Source organism: Eimeria necatrix, genomic scaffold (genome assembly GCF_000499385.1).
Source record: "Eimeria necatrix Houghton genomic scaffold, Enh_scaff3, whole genome shotgun sequence".
Lineage (NCBI taxonomy): Eukaryota > Apicomplexa > Conoidasida > Eucoccidiorida > Eimeriidae > Eimeria > Eimeria necatrix.
The window spans coordinates 219,698-240,206 of NW_013655295.1; the positions used below are offsets into that span (position 1 = coordinate 219,698).

A 20,509-nucleotide genomic window follows, 5' to 3' on the forward strand; every position below is an offset into this window, starting at 1 on the left:
AGCCCTATTTGGCGCCCAGAGGCCACTGGTTCGCGGGTTTCAACGTCTGAGAAGGCGAGCCATAGCTTTCCCAAGACGTCCCAACGCAGAGGCCCTCTATGCTTCGATGCATCTGATCGCCTGCTCTCCCCTATGCGTGTGCTACTGCGGACGCCAAACTCTTAGGGCTAAACACCCGCCGTGGGATTAGTTGAGAACTTTACGCGTTTTCCTGCCAGCTGCAGCGGCCCAACGCTGGCTTCGTTAATTGTAGTTTTTCCTGACTGATAGCAGGCCCCTCACTGAGGAACATACATATGCCTACGGGACGCAACTGCAGCCGTAAAATCACTTGGCACGACTGGGCCATGCAACGCAGGTAGTTTGACAGTTTGCTACTGCGTCGGCGCAGTGCCAGGCTGCGCGCGTACTTGAAGGCAACATTGGGGCGCTGTCCGCTTTTTCTAAACTGGTGCGTGCACTTGACGACAAATGGCGGAGAGAGCATTAATCGAGAATTTCTTCGTCCATGCTTCCCTCCTCGTACAAAAAGTTCGCCTCCTCTATCTCAAATGCCTTTATCGACTGCAGTGAACGCCGACCGCGAAGCAAGGCAAAAATCTGCTCCATAAGCATGTTACTGATGGATTTTGAGCTTCGTGAAGGCTCGTGCAGCTGCATGTGAATCTATATCGCGAGCCACATTTTCCTATGAATGCTTTTGTCATGGGCACGATAGGGCCTTCACGGACGGTGGCCACGCATGGCAGCTCTAGCTACATAATCTAGGTTTCGTGTAATCAGCCACGCTGTGGAGCCTTGAGTACATTTCTCCCAGCTGCAGCTTACCGGCTGCCAAATTTGCAGTACGTTGTCTTCGGAAGCGGAAGCGATAGCCTACAAGAATCAGCCACAGAGCCACACTGAACGATAAGCTGCAGTTGGCAGCCTCCTCTTAACAAGGCGTAAGTAAGAAGGGCTTTGGCTTATGTAGTGCTCCTACCCATGGGAACTTATCCTCGATTGGGTTCCAGTCAATCTCCGTGATGCCCGCGACGTGGCCCCCATGTACAAAAATTACTTCTGGAGCTCCTTCTTCCGCTTCCTCTGGCGACTGCTCGGCGCCAATCAGTGAACAGTCAAAAATGCGGACGTAACGATCAGTTGCACCTAAAACAATTGCAGTCAAAGGAGGTTCTTATTCTCAGGCAAGGTGTCACGAGTCCACACTCCACTGCTACTGGTACACAAGGCACAGATTTCAGAAGCACTGAAGCACTGGAAAGTGACATACGAGTGTACCTGCTGCGAGCACGGCCTTGTTTTGTGGATGCCACTTGAGACTTGTTAGTGCTTCATCCTCTAGGTATAACAGGCGGTGAGCTGGTCGGCGGAGGTCTCGAAAGTCCCAGACACTGAGTCCCTAAGCACACCAAAAAGACCCCCATCATCCACTATGTCTCGACACAGTGGTGAATGCATTGCCTTAGTCTTGACAGAAACAACCGGATGGAGACACGTAAGCAATGACTACTTCGAACGCGTAAAGAAGTCCCTCGTGAGGCCATGCGAACCGCGTCAGCTCCTCCAGTGGCAAAAACATTTGGGGCCACGGGGTTCAAGGCCAAAACGTTCGCACACGCGTGGTTGCAGCATTGCTGCAAAACACACACACCTGGAACAGGACTGATGCGCATGGGATGGCGTTTGGACAGCTGATATGCTGAAGAGTGCACTTTCACTGCGAAGAATAGCATACTTGAATACTATATAAAGCTCCTAAACAACTGCCTTTGCCACCCAACCAAAACTGCTTACTCGGTGAACAGGCGACGCGCCCGCACGTAAGTCCCAGCTTGAAGGCAACAGCAAACAAAAAGGAATTCGAAGGCCCACATCCAGAGCAATAACTCCACAGAAAGGAAGACTTGGGATTTCCAACTGTGACTACAGTAGAGGGGAGGAACGCCTTCTGGCATCTTACATGTTCAGCTGCCCATCGTCACCGACGGCCACGATGACTTCTCCCGCGTCATCCCCGCGTTTCCATGCCACGTCCTATCAACAAAATCGTTCACACTCACGCAGCAACACTCCCGCGTATAGAAATGTGGCGCGCCTGGGCTGCAGAGAGCAAGTGTTGCAACTTCGCCGGATTCAGCACCCTATTCAATCTGCACCTGCAAGGGTCTGCGGTCACTCGAGGCCACCAAGCAGTGAACAGGGCTCAAACGTTTCTCTTTGCCACCTGAAACAAATGCACAATGCTGTTATAGTGATGCTCAATGAAGAAGAGAAAATCCCCATACGAAAAGCTCCGTTCCTACCTCGAGTGTGGAGTACCCATCGACCGTGTAGATCCTAATGTAGGGGAATAGCCGCATAAAACTACATTCAACATGTGCAAACAGCAGACAAGAGGCGTAGCTACTCGTAAGACTCACAAGACGACCTCGTGTCCCAAATACAGACAAGTCCATCGTCACCCGAGGAGGCAAGCCATCCCTCCCTTGTTGGGCTCCACTCCAAGCCCCAACTGAGGAGAATGCCACAAGTACATTGAATCTGGCAGAAAACGTTTCGGCCCAGCTCAAAACTATCAGAGGAAACGGCTTGCCTTTCTGCAGAATTTCCTCACCCTTGCGCCGTGTGGCCCGTGAGGACAGCTTCTGCGTTTGCAGCCATCTGGCCTCGTTTTGAGGTGCTTTGGCTCTCCTCAGATTCCGCATCGGAAGCGCATAGTTCGGGGCCAAACTTGCAAGAGTCAAACAGGTAAACTGCACAATTGAAAACAGCACAGAATGCCACTTCCTCGACCACGGGTTTGCGACAGGTTACCACGGCAAGACACATTTATGCGAGCGTAGATACAATCTTATGTACAAGCGGAGCATTGCCAATATAGGCAAGGTAAAAACCTTCGTGAGTAAACATGACTTCAGTCAACGTAACCCACCACAGCCATCGTTCGCTTTGCTTGCGATAAGTGTGTCATTGCCCTGAAAAATGCGAGCCCTGAGAAAAAATGCGGAAAATCGGCAAGCCGCACTGCACGATGGTACACCCTGCACCAGTCTTCACTGTGCCACCCTCAGTTGGCACCTACAGGCAATCAAGCTAACTTGACAAGCTTCGTGGAAAGTACCTGTTGCTCTCGCCTTCATGCGGAATGCGCGCAGTTATGGTGAATTTCCGCGTATCCTCATCGCCGAATTCAAAGCCTTGGTAGTCTGCTCGACATCACTAGTTCAGTTCCAGACAGTAATGTCCTGTCGATGTAAAGAACGACCGCAGCCTCTGGCCACGGCCGCCTTTGGTTCAACATTACACGCAACGGTATAAAGAGATGCGTTGGAAATGGAAGTTGTGAGGACTCACCTTGTCTCTGTTCGTAGTGGAGCCCAGAGGCGTCAATGGGCTCGGATGGGAGGCTAACCTGCAAAGAAAAGGGTACAGAAGAAGTTAAACGCACCTACAGCACGCTTCAACGCGCTGCCAACGGCCTATAGAAGAAGCGAAATGCTAATCGGCATAAACTCACCTCCATGAGCAGTAGGTAGTTTGCAGCGCCGCCACTCGTGTGCGTCGACAGAAGCAATGTCTGCCCTATCTCGCCGTTAGAGCGCCTGAAATAATCAAGAACCCCGGCTGTGTGCACAGTTCCAAATGGAGCACACGTGGTGCCTTTCCAGCCTCGAAATAGAACGAGGGAGCAACAAAAAGCACTCTCCTTTCAGCCATAATGGGCTAGTTCAAGTAACGTCTGTGAGTACCCGCTGAGCTCCCTGGATGACGTACGGATTGCACGAATGAAGCCACTGGACAGATAATGTTGGCCACTCCAAGATGTGCGACATGATGTGCTTGTACAGCAACATGCAGTTGCTCTGCCAGTTTCGATGGCTCACGCGCAGAGAGGTTGTGGGCACGCCCGCTGAGGACTTGCCCACTGCAGAAGGCAAGTTGATTTTCTCCTCCTTGCTCATAGAAGTCCCAGTAGGTAGCGGGGCATTTTTGGGGCCTACGGAAGCCTTCTTGTAGCGATTGCCATCATTTGACGGCGAGGAAGGGCGGGAAATTGTGGAAGCTGCCACGCATGGCGTTGAGTAATCAGCAGCGAACGTCACTGAGCTCCCCCGCGGGCGTCTACGATTCGCTGGCTGCGGCGGTGCACTACCCACAGCAGCCGCGGACCCCCCGTGTTGCTTTCCCTTTCGCTGCTTACTTCCCTCAAGTTTGGCCTCACGATTTGGCCCGCTGACGGCGTTTGAACTGCCGGCCTTTCGAACCGCAAGCGCGCGTTGTCTGGACGTGCCCGAGGCCGGAGGCGCAGCACTTTCAGACGAAGCTTCCGCATCCACTGCAGTGGAGGTAGGAAAAATGGGTTCGGTCTTAGTTTTTGACATGCCGGGCATCAGAACAACAAGTTAAAGGCATTAACTTCGTAGCTTAGCGCGCCGAGCTACCAGGCCTGAGTAGCTCGAAATAACAAGTTGCGTTGAAGCTCTAATGTGAGGGCGCTATTGCTTTCTTTGACGCAAATCACGCTGTCAAGCTCTCTGCGCCTCCATATGCGCAAACAGCAACTAATTCATTTCCAAACATGTCGGGCATGGACCCTCGGGAATGTCTTGTGTACCTCGCTAGCACCGGCACGGCAAAACTTGGATATGCATGACCGGCAGCCTCTCAGCTCCCTAGACAAGGTGGGGGACGAAGTGGCTACACACGGCAATTTACAAGGCTTCATGCATCATAAGCCCAGCAGATCCCCAGCTCCACTACAAGCAGTGGACGTTCCACGAAGTAAACTTCCGTGGTGCCCTACTCACCAAAGTACTCAGGGAAACCGAGTCACGCCAACAGCTCCTAAATAAATTCAAGAGTGAAAAATGAAACATGAGTCGCTAGTTAATTAATGCTGACGCTTTAAAGACGCAGGCAATGAAGGGTCCCTAGGACCCGACGCATGCAGTACCAGCAACTCTCAGAGCGCAGGTACAATAAGCACTCGTCTACAATAGTGCTCATCAAGCTTTATCTGTCTTGACAATGCTAAAAATTTTATTAAAGATACCTTTTGTGGCGTCTTAGCCCTAGAGTCACCTCCACTTATCTCCCCGCAGGTTAGTGTGTATGAGACTCTATGTAGAGCGCTTACGCACGACTTGGGCAGTCCTTGTACAGTGTCTCTACATGTTCCAGTGCATATGACTAGATACAACACAAATCATCCTAAATTGTATTGTTCAACACTTCAGATCTCCTACACATGGCGCCACTGCAGCGTGGATGTAGTAATTATCTTGAGTAGCACTGTTCAACGCTTCACCGAAAGGGGAAGCCATTGCCCTGTACACCCCCTCCCAGCAAACTGTTGCTTACACCCACAGATGAAAACTCCGCTGCAGTGAATTAAGCTACGTGCAGCTAGCTACCAGGAGCTCGAATTGTTCGAAGTTTCCCCTCTCCTACCATGTGCAGCTCTTGGGGGCGCCGATGTAACCATGCCCCAATAAGGAAAAGCCATCGAAGTACTCTTCAAAATTGCATGCAGCGTTCACAAAAAAAACGATGGACTGCCCTACGGCAGTCAACTCATCTTGAATAGTGCGCGCGGATGAGCAGTGCAACTCATTCGACGCTGTGCTATTTGCACTCGGTGCAAACGCAATAAATCGGTTCTGTTGGCATTGTTGCGGTGACCTGCTAAAGCCACAAGTGCGTCTACCAGATGTAGTCAGCCCTTCAAACAGTTCAGTCAGCAGCTTTTGAATCTGGCAAAGGAAATGTGGCTATGCGTGAAGTCCACGCCGATGGATTGTGCAGGCCTGTCGTGTGCGACGCCCTAGCCCCAGCCGCCCAATGTGCCCATTTTTCTTTGGACGGGGTGACAGCCTCTACGAACTCCGAGAAGCCCCTGTGGAAAGACTGCGCCTATACGTCAAAGCAGACTCGCAACACACAATAAGCAAAGGATTGAAACGCCCTTGCCATCTTTTCGCCCAGCTACACGCGCCTGCCCAGAACCAGACACTTGAAGTTGAAATATTGGCCAGCTGAGGCCCATTACGCCAAAGGAATAAGACTAAGATGCGCCAAATCCTTACCAGCCGACGCAGCTCAGCCTGCGTTGATACGGGCAACATGTCCGCAAGCAGCAATCGTCTAGGAGAAGGCACGCTCGGAAGCTCTTGAGATCCCGCGTGCATGTCTTGTGACGCTTTCGAGAGGCCAAGTGGCTGTGCAGGTTTCTTGCGCGACTGCCAGCTGGCAAACGCAACTGCCGAACTCGGCAGCACGAGTCCACCTAGCACGAGGAACTTGAAGGCACTTATGCGGGAAGTTAAAGCATCAGGCCGGCGAATCTGGTAGGCAATGTCCGAGTAACGGAGAGCCACCACACGCTCTATTGACCTGGCCGCGCGCCATCCCCAGATGCAGGTCAGTACGCCGGCTGCTAGCGGCAAATACTTCAGCGGGTGTGCTGTTTGCGGGTCTGGGGATGACTGGCTTTCACCAGATCCCTCACTCGCCTGCCTTTCGGCCTTCGCTCCAATCGACCGGACGAGTTGAGCCAGCGAAAACAGCTGCTCCCCTATGCGAGCGACAAAAGGCCTTTCCTTGCTGTCGCCCTTAGCGTAAGCATATTCTGCCTCTCCAGATACTTTTGGTTGGCGCGAAAAGTTAAGAGGCTCCAAGAGGGAGTCGAAATCGTCGTGGCTTCCGTCTGTGCCCTTGGCATCGTCCCTGTCCGCTTGAGTTTCACAGTAAGACGTTGGCCCTTGTTGGCTCCCCAGGGCCATTGTTGAGTGGCGTAGCGAGAAGAAACTGCCACCAGCCGCAAGATAACGCCAACCTTGGGACAGTGTTTGGTCGCACTATTCCGTGGCTACGAGCAGCAGAGCTCCCACAAGCTATGTCTGAGCGCCAAACAAATGTTGCAGTAGCCAATAAATGGCCGTTTCCTGGAGGGTTTGTTCCTAGTGATGCTCCAGAAAAACGTCTGGGCCTGGACGTAGCGCCAACAATAAGCAGTCCAGAAGTTACCCACTAATGCAGCGATCGAGGGGCGTCCAGCGGCAAGAGACACAGTTGCAAATTAAATAGGGATGTTGATGCTAACGTCGCAAATTCAATATAACTTGCAGAATACTGATGTTCAGGCAGCCCAGTTTGGAGCCCACAGATGCATGCGCTCCCGAGAGGGCCACCTTTGCCGTGCACAGCTGCTAGGAACTTTTGGTAATGTTCCGTTAGTATGTATACATGTTTTGCATGAGACCTTCTGTGTTATATAGCGCATTTTGACGGCAATTTCGGTTGTGAGGCGCAGCTCCATACTCTGCTGCGCTTGCATTTTGTGCGGAGCCGTCTGTTCCAACGTGGCGTTCAGAAACCGGCATCAACTTGCCGCGAATACCATTTAAGGTACATTTCAGTAGGGTCTTCCTCATGAAGCGTTTCTGGAATCTATCACGCGGACCAGCTAGGGCCGTAGCTCCTACTGAGGGCACACACCTGGGTAGAAGGCCTCCTGAGGGCGTTTACTGTTGTTTTATTTCACTGGAAACAAACAAGAAATAGACTGTCGGAGGCTTAGAGAAGAGAAATGCGTGCTGTAGACAGTGGTATCCCGAAGCTTTGTGCCTTCCTGTGAAGCATATTGTCACGGTCAGGACAGAGCCCCATGCAGCGGCCGACGCGCGTCTTACAGAGGTTGTTCTATCCATTTACATTTCTTCACAGATATACGGGCGCCTCTTCATTGCTGAAGAATTGGAGTTGCTCCAGCCGAAGCGCCTGCGGTATCTGGCCCCTTAGCCAGGGTTCCGGTTCCTTCGCGATAGCTGAAGTTCAGACAACATGAAGACTTCCAACGCGCTGATTCAACAATTGCTGAGGGCGGAGGAGGAAGCCGAGCAGATAGTACACAAAGCAAGAGAAAGTGAGGTTCAAACAGGCCTAGATTCACAGCAAGCTGTCAGTGCAAGTGGAACGCTTCCAGGATCTTTCCTTTTTGTAAATATCTTTTGAATGGCCCTGCATTATGCTGATTCCTGAACTGCTTAGCTAGTACTGTGTGCGCGAGTGTCTAGCTTGCAGCTTGAGTCCGCGACTTCGAACTCCTTGACGTGTTAGCTATTACTACCAACGGCTTCCTTTTTCTTTGCCTGTGCAGACCGCATAAAGATGCTGAAGGATGCTCGTGCCTCAGCGGAGGAGGAGCTCAGGGCCTTTCGCCTTAAGGAGGAAGAAAGATTCAAGGTCGAAGTAGAACAGGTGAGGGAGAAGCCACACCTTATTGCCTGAATTGATTACTATGGAGCTAATCTTGCCAACAAAATGCAAAATTGGACAAGGATTCAACCGCTTGTCTTCTTCATTTCGGATCCTGAGCACCGTATGTGTGCACACTCAGCGCCTGGGTCAGGATGACTCCCTGACAAACGAACTCGCAGATAGGACAAAAGCGGAGATTGAAATTATCAAAAAGGACTACGTGGCAAACAAGGACGGAGTACTTGATTTCATCAGCCGCAAAGTCTTAGACGTAGACATTGTTATCGGCGCTAAAAAGGTTGCCATTCTGCGTAATTACGCGGAGCGTGGAGTCGATCCATGAGAATTCCAACTCTTCATGGCCTTCTGTCCGTTGCAGAAGAATAATAGCATTTGACCAGCCAAAAAGGGCGGTCGATTCCGCAATTTAAGGGCAGTATAGGTGGCAACTGTTAGCAGCTGAACTCCGTGTTATTTTCGAAAGTGTGGCAACCTGGCACACTCCACACGCAACAAGCGCCGTCACTTTTCAGGACACAGTGTAGCACCCAATGAGCCACCCAGCGAGTGAGACTCCAAGGTTGGGGCCTTGGCGACATACTAAGTCAGGCAAGGGCTGCCTTGCCGCTGGGACTGGGGCTACAGGCTGTCCAACTAGGTTTTGTATTTTGGTGTGCCGTGAAACTTGTGTTTGCTCTGATGGACAGAACAGGCAAATCCGCTCTGCCACTGCGTGACAGTGAGAAATCTTTCTCTACATTCGGGTGACCCAGTGAGCGTAGTTCACGCAGATTTGGTAGATGGAAATGACGAAATCTGGAACGTCGTAGCCGAGTTCATGAAGTCGTGGGAGCAGTTCTTTCTGTATGTAGCGTAACTCCTAGATAGCGTTCTACTCTTTTGAGCAACCATAATCCTCAAGCCCTAACTGAATGCTAGGACGGAGGCTGTCAAAACTTCATGAATCTGACGAAGTTCCTGATAACGAACAGTGTCTCGGGAATGCCACATCCTGTCTGCAGTGTTTTCGGTCCGCGAGACTGGATGCCAATTTATGTGCCTAAGCGTTCTCACTGACACTGATCAGCTGCCAGAGAGCAGTCACTGGTCAACGTCTCTTGCACGCAGAGGCGGTTGCAGCTTCACGAAATGCACGAGAAGTATGTCTTTGCAAATCAGAGGAACCAAGGGAAACAACGGGCGCCATCAGCTGGACTTGCTTTGGGACGTCGAATTTAGACACAAGCTACTTTTTTCTGGAGGACTGTGTCGGCATCCCTCATAACAGGCACCATGGGGAAGAATGAGGCGAGTCCGCGAGACTGCTGATGTCGAAATAAGAATAAAGCTTTGTACCATCCAAAGTTGTCATGATTATGCGTTACCACTGCTGATAAAAACTTTATTTTGATAAGAATTTACAAATTGACCTCGTTCGGACGGCATTTCTGGCATTGTGCTCGGGCTGCCCGTTCCTTTGCAAGTTCCTTTTGACTGTCAGCAACCCCAGGAAAAATAATGTCCTTATGTTCCTCCACACGTTTCCTTATCCAAACACCAACTGTTTTTGTCATCATTTGAGGTCACTGCCTGCTAGGAATGCGTAGCGCTTCCTTTCTGTCACCTCGCAAACACACGCCGGCAGTTTCGCCCGTGTTCTCTTCTAGGGGATAAGCTTTCACACACCGGCTTGAATGAAAGCCTCTAAACCACAGCGTCAAATTTCATAGCAATGCAAATAAAGATAAGCAGTTGATATTTTCAGGGTGAACTACAGCGAAGCAAATTATTTTCTGCAAGGCCACCAAGGGGCTCCGTTATCAGCGTTCACTGCTGGAGAGCGGTGTAGCCGAGACAAAAGCATAATCTCTATTGCTCCCCTGCGAAGTAGCTCAATTTTTCGCTCAATATACGTATGCAGTGGGTGAAGTAAGCTGGTAGGCAATGTGTTAAACTCACGATGTGCTGGCTTTCGAGTTGTCTCACGTGGTCGATTGGATCTTCCTGTGTTCGCGTATGCACCTGGGCATCTTCCGGAGAGAAGGGCCTTTTCACTCCGTTGCTTATACTAAGCATAGGGAGAACCCTGTCTTGTAGCCCGTGGCAAATTCCCACACTCCACATTGCCACTGCCTAGCGAAGGCGCCAGATACTTCAGTCATGACGCCTGTGACAGCCTACAATTGGTTAGCTGAGCAAGGCAGACACAATAGGAAAAGATTGACTTCCTGGAAACTTGCGCCCAAGTTGTATTCGGATGTGGAAACGTCACTTGTGCCAAGTCTTCAATTCTGTATGGGGGGAGAGGATTGGGCGCTTCCAACGGGCTGTTTACCGGGACATTATTCACAGCTGAGCTTATTGGAACCAGCACGTCATGGCATCTCAGTCCCTTCTTGGGGGACGCGGAATTCTAAGCTTTCGGGCAACATTTTTGTTGACTACCGACGTTACGGCGTTCGGAGGCTTAAAGATTTCCAAGAGTTGAAGCGCTCTCGTGAGGCAAGCCTCTTGTTATGCACCCGTCAATTTTCCAGAGAAAAACTTTTGAGTCACCGTGTAGAGGACGTGCAAATCCGGTAGCTCTAGGCAGATACTTTGTCCATGAGCCTCTTTTAGCCAGTGCCATATTACTGTGAGGTTTGAGGTTTCCTTACGGTCTCTTCAGGCAGCAGGAATCTTGTCGTTGTCGCTTGCTTCCCGGCGAACTCTGTCACGCTGTCACTCTGCACCGATTTCTCGCCTTTCACTGGATCATACGGGGTAAGGTTTTTGCATAAGCCTTCAATCAGCTCTTGCAGCAGCACAGCCAAACCAAGCACCAGCTTTCTGTCGAGGGCCAGCCGCATGTAGAATGTTGTGTGTGGTGCAGGCGTTACATGCTGAGTAGCAGCAGGGATGGCACAATCGCGTTGTTCGACCTCGAGGCAGATGACGCATGGAACCTAAATGGGGGGTTCGGCCCAGAGCCAAAGGTCCACCCCGTTGGTTACGTCCAGAGAAAGCCTGACAAGTAGGCGCCTCAACCACGGTAACTGGTCGCAACGGAAATTCGAGTCTGCGAAATTTTTGACTGCGCGGCGCTTGATGCAAAGCGAGCGACATCTGCAATCTTCCTTCTCACTATTCGTTGTGGTTTCGCTTCCAACAGGCCTCCCAGGCGCAATCTACTCCCTTTGCGCTTCCAGCCAGCGGCACCTAGAACATCACCGAGAAAATGTGTGACAGGCCAGGTCATGAGGAACAGTGTAACTTCAGAGTCCGGGTATAGCGGCTCTAGAGGGGCTCATGCAGGTCATTCACGATCCATTACAAGCGTCGAATTCATGCCGGGAGACAACGGCTTGTTCGTTTCTACAGGGCTTGACAAGGTCTTAAAGGTATTACTACAAGAACTTCGTGCCACTGTCCACTACACATATGAGCCCATAAGCTCTTATGCTCGTGGGTTCTGTTCGGGACCTTATGGGCATCCCGGTATTGCGTGAACGCTGCATATTGGTTGGGTGCCAGCAGCTTGCCCTAAAATGCGCCGTGTTGTTCACGCCGTTGAAACATTCGGATTTTGCTGTGTGTTGCCGAATGATCAGGTATGGGATACACGAGCATGGGAATGCGTTCTCGATATACCCGCGGAAAGCCCCATACTCTGTTGTGCTTTTGACCGAGTGGCATTCCAGTCAAAGACATTCAACCCCACAAAACACTCCTGTCGAGGACCAGTGGGCCATTCTGCAGAGATACCCGCAGATCTCGCACTTGCAGCCGGATGCCAAGACGGGAGTATTCGGATATTTGACATGAGGTGCGGGGTTGCGCAGCAATCCCTGTTGGGCCATACTGGTAGGTGAAACACTGTTTATACCTTCACGGCAACGAATGCACTGGCAGGCATTTTGTCCACCACAGTTGCGTTCTCATTCGGAACGCAATGCGAACTTCGAACAGAGATGTTGGGCACCAGCGAGACAATGGCTGCGACTATCTTTCAGGGGCGGTGGTTTCTCTAGTATGGGATTCATGTACTCCACATCAACTTTTTTCAGGCTCTTGTGACAGGTGAGCGCAACTATGAGTAGGCTTATGTAAAGTAACGTACTGTAGATCTGTGCTCTAGGTCAGTTCCTGTCCTTTTGTTCATTATTGTGTAGATCAATCAGGAAATGGGATATTCGACGGAACGATGCATGCATGATGATGTTTGACAAGGACAAACCAGACCTTGACTTCTTGCGTGAGCTACAACCATTTTGAAGAGTGGCGGCTCTGCTGCGTGCTCTTGCAGCAATAAAACGCTATATAGCTTTCGCGCAGTCATCTTTTTTCCAGGGATGATCTTAGCGACACACCCAGCGTGGTCCCGACAGTCATTTGATGGATTGTTTGCATCCATATCTCACGGCATTATCACCTAGTTTACATTCGAAATGGCAGCAACCTGCCATGCAGAAACGGCCATTGAAACTTCCAAATATGAATATGTGCGAGCTGCGTTTCAGGCAATCGATGTTCACAGTCGTCAGCCTTCCGCCAGCTATTGTACGCTGAAGAAATCCTGGGACGAGGTTATTCCGTCGAGCCAGCCTTGCTACGCGAAGCTGAAGTACCTAAGCCGTTCTTGTGGCGCACTGTCAATGCATCCGATAGAAAGGGCGTCACCTTAGAAAACGTGATGGATGCAGCAGCACGTGCCACATTTGCTCAAGAGCCTTCATTCTCACTAAGAAATTTCGCGTTGGCCAGTTTACCATTTTCTGGCGACAGAACAGCAGCGCACACGGCGACGAACTCCGATTCTCCAGTTCAGGCTCTTACGGCAAAACGCACTTCGCATTTTGCCAATGAGGTGGCTGACTTTAAACTTGAAGTAAAGAAAGCGAAACGTATGAAGACAACACGCGAACGGCATCCTTCGTCAGTGAGTGGAACAAGACGGTCGCTTGGCGGCCATACGAGCGGCCTTGAAAGAAACATTAGCACTCTGTGTTGTGAGGAGGAAGGTAATAGGCAGGTTCTACAGTCAAAAGCACCATCAGCTGCGTTTGAGTGCGCCCGTTCCAGCGAGTCTGCTGCATCTAGTCGAAATGACAAGGGGGGCGTGACACAACCTGACGCGGCGAATGATCGTCATGTCTCCAACAAGCACACTCATGAGACAAGTGATGACATGCACAGGAGGAAAACAAGAAGGCAACATAATCTAACGGAGCCTCCTGCATCTCACTGCCTGGCAGCGCGAGCTCCTTCCAGCCTTCAACTATATCCGGGGGACAAGCGCTGTCGTAACTGGGACCCAGTATATATGCCCGCGTACACGGGGTCTTCAACAGATTTGCTGGATGAATACGGAAAAAATATCAGGGAACATTGCAGTGTCCGAGGGCACGGTGAAGCCTGCAATCCGTATGCCGCAATGCGAAAGTCAGCGTCTGGATCTCTTCACGCATTCAGAAATGCTAGCGAAACGTTGAGTGCGAGGGGCGTGTCAGTATCATACAGTGAACCACTGTCCTCCGAAACCTCCATGCAAGGCGTACTTGGAGCGCATACTGAGTCATCCGGGAGTGGAGGACAGGCTTCACCAGTATCGGGCCAGCTGCTGTGTACACTGGAGAACGGTCGGGAGATGGGGAGCGCGCATATGAGCGGATTCATGGGGGTGCAAAGGGACAGTTCAACAGGGGCAGACCGCTCCCCCGCACATTGCCCAATTCAATGCTCAGAAGCCAACGCGCATGACGGAGCAGTGATTTGCCTCCTCCAAAGCCCGGACGGATCATACCTTGTCTCTTCTGGAAGCGATGGACGCATCCGGTTGTGGAATGCTGGTAGTGGCTGTCACTGTTTTGTACACATGAATGTAGATATCCCACTTGGAAACTGCAGCGTATCTGCTTCAGCGGGCAGCCGCTTGTCTCCAGGGATTCCTCCCCAGCAGCCGCCAGGACCAGGAAAGCAGCCTAAAATGCAAGCTACGAAGGCAAGCTGCTCAATTTGGGGGATCCAGGCTGCCATACCCAGAAGTGGCGATTTTTTAATTCACGGGAGAGGTCGGGTACTTTGTGCGTCTGATATCTTTTCGGGAGCACTGCAGCATATTACTTCCGACTACACAGATGACATTGTCTGCGTGACGTGGAACGACGACAGGAACGAAGCATATTCTGGCGCATTTGATGGCTCTATCCTAATTTATGACGCTCCAGGTAGGTCACAAACTCGCTGCACAATGCCTTTCGATCAAGATCAAGCCCCAGGAGAAGACGTATCACGTCTCCTAACGGATTGTTTGATTTGTTTTCTCAGGTGGTTATGAGAGCGAAGACACAGGGGAAATCAGTGACGATGAGGAAGAACCCGTGGTCAACGTTATGCCTTTGAATGTTTTTTGAACAGAACGCCCCGCTTGATGGATCATCTGCTTGTTATTCAGGGGAATAGCAGCATGTACCGAGCTCGATGAGAGAGTGGAATTGGTCTTGCTGAAGACGTTCCATGAACTACTTTTGACGCGCACGTTTCGATGGCAGCGACTAGTTATTACGAGCTTTTTTCAGCGGTGACCTGGTTGCCTCTGTTAACATGTGATGAGAACTTTGGTGCATATACGATGCGATCATCGTGGTGACCAGCATCTGTTCCGGATCGTTCAATTTTACACTACATATTACGACGGCTATGCCTACCAACGCGTTTGTTTGTTCAGTATTAACTGTACGCTACAGATTCACGAACGTTAATTACTAAGTACTTTCACATTCGATAGTGAGGCTTTGGAAAAGTTCACAAATATGTACACCGAGTTTTGGGGTAGATGCCGCTTTGCACTGCCGAAGCTGTTGCTAACGATAGTGCTCACGCCGTGACCTGAGACAGTGTTGCTCACGCTACGAAATTTCAAGACTCTTCGCAATATGACACACCTGTTCGGCCTCTTGAAGCAGCTGAGACACATTCCCAAGGGCAGTGCGGAATTCCTCGGTATCGGGCGCATGGCCACGAAGCTCGTCGATTTTTGTGTGGACAGCGGAAATCTTGTCTAGTTTTCTCTTCACTTGTTCGCGTTGGCTGCGAGTTTGAAGCAGGCGGGCTCCAGAGCCGTGGAACCTGAGGGAAGATTGCATTTTCCACTGGGATGCAAGCATACGCAGGCCGGCAGGAACTTACAGGGATTCAACAGTCTCAAGCAAAGACAGGCTGCGCTTGCTCACACTGTCGTCACGGCCATCCCACATTGACTTTCCCTGAGAATATTTCAAAATAAAGTGGCGTCCTGTGCATCAAGCCGTATTGTCGCCCTCACGTTAGTAATGCACTTCTTCCAAAAACGATCTTGATTCTCAATGCCAAGTAGATTTCTGCAAAGGTATTTCGTTGAAAGCCACTCAGGTTTGAATTTTGCCGTGAAGCTGTTTACCCCATAGTTTTCATAGCTAATGACATGTCAACTGCAGCTTCTTGGCGAAGGTCGCGAGCTCTCTGGAAGTCGCCGGACTGCTCTGTTGTCGACTGACTGTTTGTCCGGCATCAAGTGCAAAGCGTCTCTCAACTTGCCTGCCCTTGTGGCTGATTCCTAAAATGCCAAAAGTTAAAGCTCTGTTTCATTGTTCGAGAAGCTACTGCAGCCTTACAATTTGATGGAGTGCGCGCGGCAGGAGTACTTCGGGGTTTACATAGTCTGCGTGAGTTCCAGCTTCCTTTGCGACTTTCATTGCGCCTTGCCACACCAGGTAAGTGTTGCGGGGATCTGTGCGAAAGTCAGTGGCGAGATCCGGGTCAACTAGAATAAAACAAACTACACATACCTGCTGTAGTCTCAAGGAAAGCGCGCTGCTCTTCCGTCAGGAGCCTCTCTGGGTCCCTCGACAGTTGAGGAACTGGATTCAGAAGCTCGAGGAAAGCACCAACATATCCTGTCCGCAATTTCATGGGCACCACGAATCTACGTTTCACTTATGTAGTCAAGATTACTTCCTAGTCGAGTAGAATGGTGATGCAGCCGCTTCGCCGTGTGTTCATGCTCCATTGACACGGCCGATACATGGCCGGCCACGAGGGGGAGGAGTAGCACGCTCGCTGCCTTTACCATCTTCTGAACTTCTTTGTGGCAACGAACAACAGGACGTTTCTGATATTAAATGAGGCACAAATAAGGCCTTAGGAACATGACGCACGAGAAAAATACACTTGATCACCTCTCGCGCCAACTCCTCTGAAGACGTTCAGGTGTATGTACACTGCTCTGCACCAGCGCGAAGCTTGCTCACTTTCCGTCAAGTTCTAACCGTACACCGACCGGCACACCGACCGGCCGTTCAAGACAAACAGCAGCTCTTTAGTTCACTAAACGAACACTGACATGCAAACTGAAATCCAACGGGCGGAAACGCTTGAACAGCCGTAAAACAGCTCTGTGCAACTCCCAGAATCCAACTTCGGCACTGCTCCTAGGCAGAACTAGAATTATGGTCCGTAACGAGACCTTCACACTGTGACTACTGACACTAGTTGGCCGCCACTAGCAGTAACTCAAAAGTAGCGTGAATTGTGACCCCAGTCGTAAGTACTGCGATAACTGGCCAACCTACAAACAGTAGATGAGACAGCCTTGCGTACTGCGCCTGGTCAAACACCGAGATTCTGGGTTGTTCCGGAAAACGTTACGATAAGAATAGTTTAGAATGAGTGAAATTTAGGAAGAAACGAAGAGTTCGTTCCTGTGCTCTACCCTCATCCCAGACGTTGAAAAACGCACCGCAGTCTCATGCGGCTACGATAGCATCCTTCGTTCCAGAAAGGAAGTCAGACCATTCCTGGAACGGTGACTTCGTGTAAAGTCTTGGCTTCCACAGGTCCGGAGTCAGGTACCCATAAGTTTGCTTCAAAGCATCGAAAAGTGCCTGTGCTCACAAGACACAAAAACAGCAGCCATTTTAGTTGGACCTACTACGACCGGCAAGAGCTTCACATCCATGGATAAGGCAGCTCTGGTGCCCTACAACAACCTTCGCTTTCCGTACTTTCATGAAGTTGCCCCTAGTCTTCGTTGAACCGTTGGAGTTAGAAAAGCAATCTTTTATTCCTGCAAAAGCCAGGATCCTCTTCGTAGTTGGGGCGCCGACAATGTGAGTGCCGCGGGGGGCAGGAATGAGGCGGACGCGGACAGATCCGCACTTTCCAGAGACCTTCATGGGAACTGTGTGAGGGTCGCCGATCTTGTTTCCCCAGTAGCCGCGCCTGTGTGAACCACCCACAAGCCAGCTGCACTGCCTTTATTTTGGTAGACTAACATGCGGATTTCGACGAGATGCACTAGTCAGATTCCCATACCTGACAGGGATAAGGCTCAGCTTTGCAGCGATGATAGCACCGCGGATAGCGCTTGCAACTTCCTTGGCGCACTTCACGCCGAGACCGCAATGCCCATTGCCATCACCAATGGCCACAAAAGCCTTGAAACGAGTCCTCTGTCCAGCACGCGTCTGTTTCTGGACGGGCATGATCTTCATCACTTCGTCCTTCAATGGGCGTGAGGTGACCTCAGGAAGGAAGAAATGGTCGATGATCTGCTCAGTCAACAAAATGTACATGTGGAAGTCTGGAAGTTGCACACCCTCTACTTCAGAACATGAAGACGCAACACATCTGCATGCCGTCGCCAGCTCTCGTAACATGTGGCGGACGCCCATCATTGTATAAGAGCGCGCCACACATTTGCAAGTCAGACAGCTATTGGACAAAATCTTCCGTCAGTCTTCCGGAAGGGGAATACCATTTTCATCATATGCCGAGATGGACGACGGATGCATGACGCAAAGTGTCTGCCCGAATCTAACCACAAGCACTTGCTCTCCAGGAGCAAACCCCGATATACCAGAATTTCGGACACCCTTCACGCAGCGTCGCAAAAGCAACGCAGCAACTTGCTCGTAGCCGCAGGCGTCCACAACAGGGTTAGGCTAGTTGTCGGCCAACACCGACAAGTAGCGCACAGACACTCGCAAATCAGACAGCAATTGGACAAAATCTTCCGTCAGTCTTCCGGAAGGGGAATACGTTTGTCATCATACGCTGACGTGAAACAACAGTGAGCGACGCAATATGTTGTCTTGAGCTACTCACATGCCATCATTTCCTACAGACGAACTCACGTAAGAAATTACATCACAAGAAGTTCACATGGCATGAAAACAAGTATTTGCATGTATCGCCCGTAACAGGACTTCGGGCCAATCAGCGCATTACACACAACCACACATAATGACCCGCCAGTCTGTAGTAGTCCTGCTGTGCTCCGTGGGAGTGAAGTGCACGGAAATCTACGAAATTATTCGACTACGCCTCAACATCCATGCTCCAACAAGTAATGGCAGCAGTAATTCCGCAAGAACAGCAGAACGATGTGCAAAAGCATACTTGGAACTCCTTTACGGGAAGCGAATGAAGGTACACTTCCTCAATAGAGGTAATCTTCCCGGCACGCACAAGGCGACCGAGCTTCGTAATTGGGACCCAGTCTTTCAAGTCATCTTCGGCAGTGCCACGGCCTCGGCCACGGCCACGTCCTCTGCCACGTCCCCGGGGACCACCACGCCCAAATCCTCGACCGAAACCGCCACGATCTGAACAAAAATGCCAAAGAGATCGGTAGATCGCCTCTACTATAAATAAATTCCCCACTCGCGTGCGGCGCAGATCAAACTGGCACGCAGTAGCTCAGAAGCATGCGACTAAGGGGATACAGAATTATGAAATAGGATTCAGTAATGCTTCCAAAAATATCCGTGCTATGCAAATGCATCCAGAGAACCAAGAGTAAGGAGCCGCCGTTCCTCCGCTAAACCAATCCCAGCATGCTGCTGCTGACAACCCCACAGGGCACCACATCTTCCTCATTGCAGATGCATCCACTTCAGAAAGTGAAACATTTCATATTCATTTCAGCTAGCTCCAACGAAATTCACAAAAGCTATACACAGCAACAAAGCCTCGAGCGTCCCCACACGCTACGCAGCCACTTGCGTCTGTGGCCATTTATGCGTTAAAGCTCCGCATTTCATGACGAACCTGCCATTGTCGAATGGTAGAACAAGGCCTTCGAAGGAGATCCCCAAAAACAAGCAGCGAATTTCTGCCTCAACCACTTTGCAAGCCCCTATTTGCAGCATGGAAGTGGGGTGGGGTGGCGAATGGGGGCGGCGGCTACCGGCAGCCTCTGTTTTGAGATTCCTTGTTCGTCTCCAGTGAAAGATAAACAACCTTGACAATAGCACAAAAAACAAGGGTAGCGCTTGTGTCAAATTTTTATTCTTTCGAAATTGACGTTTTCGAGTGGTTCGGCAGAGCCATTAACACCGAGTTCAGTGAGGTGGACTGGCTGCTTTAGGTATGGTTCCTATGAGTGCTAACGACCTGTTGGGCGCGAGTCCCGCTCCCAGTGTGTAGCCTTTTAGCAGAAGACAAGGCTGTATGTCAGAAGTTCACGTTTTTCTGATCAGCACAGACTTGGAGGTGCTCGCGAGCTCGCACTCGTAAGTAGTATTGTTGTTGGCTGCGCACGGCACAGTAGAAGTGCGGTCTATTTCTGCAAGCTGAGCAGCCCGGAGTACCAATGCAAGTATTTTGGAAATTAGCTAATTATCTTAGGGCTTCGTCTTCCAAGCGTAGCGGATTGTAGTCTATTGGGAACAACAGCGCCGATGAGGTCTACTTGTATAGACTAAGGGTGAGCCTAAGCGTGAAAAGTACATTGCAGCGCCGCGGTCAGAGAACTCGTGTATCAAAATGTGTGTTTGCGAGAAGATAAGGATCTACCGACGCCGCTTTATGCACAGGCTGCGAGGGGGAACAGATGGAATGCCATTGAAGCCAGTCGCTAGTCGCACGAGTACCAGTATTTGATCTTTAGGCAGGTAGAAAAAAACGAGAAGAGTTGCCCGGAGGGGTTCGATATAGCTCAATACTGCAGCGAGTTTGATAACCTACTAAATGAGACACCGCTTTCATCAGAAGTAACAGACAAAGCTGGACTGTGTTAGGAAAGATCGACTTCCGTGCATTAACAGAGACTCGGCTCTCTACCCTTCCGTCGCTAGATCCAAACCCGAGCTTTGCAGCATAGCATACACGGTGCATCCCTCTTGAATGATCTATGTTGTACTCATGACGGTGTATCCCTCTTGAATGATCTATGTTGTACTCACAGGCTTATGTTTGGCTTATACCTTGAGCCCAAGCCGTCTTCTCA

The 20,509-nt window shown here is 50.6% G+C and overlaps 5 protein-coding genes across 5 annotated transcripts; 2 read left to right on the top strand and 3 right to left on the bottom strand.

The window, feature by feature from the left end:
• Positions 1 to 486: 486 nt before the first annotated feature.
• Positions 487 to 4,394, bottom strand: ENH_00050940 (WD-40 repeat protein, putative; the record flags this gene model as incomplete). Its single annotated transcript, XM_013585254.1, has 15 exons — positions 487 to 564; positions 829 to 876; positions 983 to 1,149; positions 1,282 to 1,402; positions 1,554 to 1,637; positions 1,798 to 1,834; positions 1,964 to 2,037; positions 2,160 to 2,227; positions 2,424 to 2,515; positions 2,618 to 2,756; positions 2,936 to 2,994; positions 3,125 to 3,209; positions 3,358 to 3,415; positions 3,521 to 3,605; positions 3,778 to 4,394. The coding sequence occupies 15 exons, from the start codon at positions 4,392 to 4,394 to the stop codon at positions 487 to 489; spliced, it is 1,812 nt and encodes a 603-aa protein (XP_013440708.1).
• Positions 4,395 to 5,736: 1,342 nt separating this feature from the next.
• On the bottom strand, positions 5,737 to 6,785 carry ENH_00050950 (hypothetical protein, conserved; the record flags this gene model as incomplete). The annotated part of the gene is made up of 2 exons (XM_013585255.1): positions 5,737 to 5,916; positions 6,090 to 6,785. The coding sequence occupies 2 exons, from the start codon at positions 6,783 to 6,785 to the stop codon at positions 5,737 to 5,739; spliced, it is 876 nt and encodes a 291-aa protein (XP_013440709.1).
• Positions 6,786 to 7,845: 1,060 nt separating this feature from the next.
• ENH_00050960 (vacuolar ATP synthase subunit G1, putative) lies at positions 7,846 to 8,605 on the top strand (the record flags this gene model as incomplete). Its single annotated transcript, XM_013585256.1, has 3 exons — positions 7,846 to 7,927; positions 8,162 to 8,262; positions 8,402 to 8,605. The coding sequence occupies 3 exons, from the start codon at positions 7,846 to 7,848 to the stop codon at positions 8,603 to 8,605; spliced, it is 387 nt and encodes a 128-aa protein (XP_013440710.1).
• Positions 8,606 to 10,557: 1,952 nt separating this feature from the next.
• Positions 10,558 to 14,654, top strand: ENH_00050970 (WD domain, G-beta repeat-containing protein, putative; the record flags this gene model as incomplete). The annotated part of the gene is made up of 9 exons (XM_013585257.1): positions 10,558 to 10,719; positions 10,931 to 11,025; positions 11,135 to 11,275; positions 11,414 to 11,642; positions 11,853 to 12,105; positions 12,255 to 12,321; positions 12,414 to 12,496; positions 12,762 to 14,468; positions 14,569 to 14,654. 9 exons carry the CDS (start codon positions 10,558 to 10,560, stop codon positions 14,652 to 14,654), a joined length of 2,823 nt encoding a protein of 940 aa, XP_013440711.1.
• A 2,370-nt stretch (positions 14,655 to 17,024) lies between these two features.
• Positions 17,025 to 19,336, bottom strand: ENH_00050980 (40S ribosomal protein S2, putative; the record flags this gene model as incomplete). The annotated part of the gene is made up of 5 exons (XM_013585258.1): positions 17,025 to 17,162; positions 17,283 to 17,499; positions 17,593 to 17,828; positions 18,679 to 18,884; positions 19,330 to 19,336. 5 exons carry the CDS (start codon positions 19,334 to 19,336, stop codon positions 17,025 to 17,027), a joined length of 804 nt encoding a protein of 267 aa, XP_013440712.1.
• Positions 19,337 to 20,509: the final 1,173 nt, after the last annotated feature.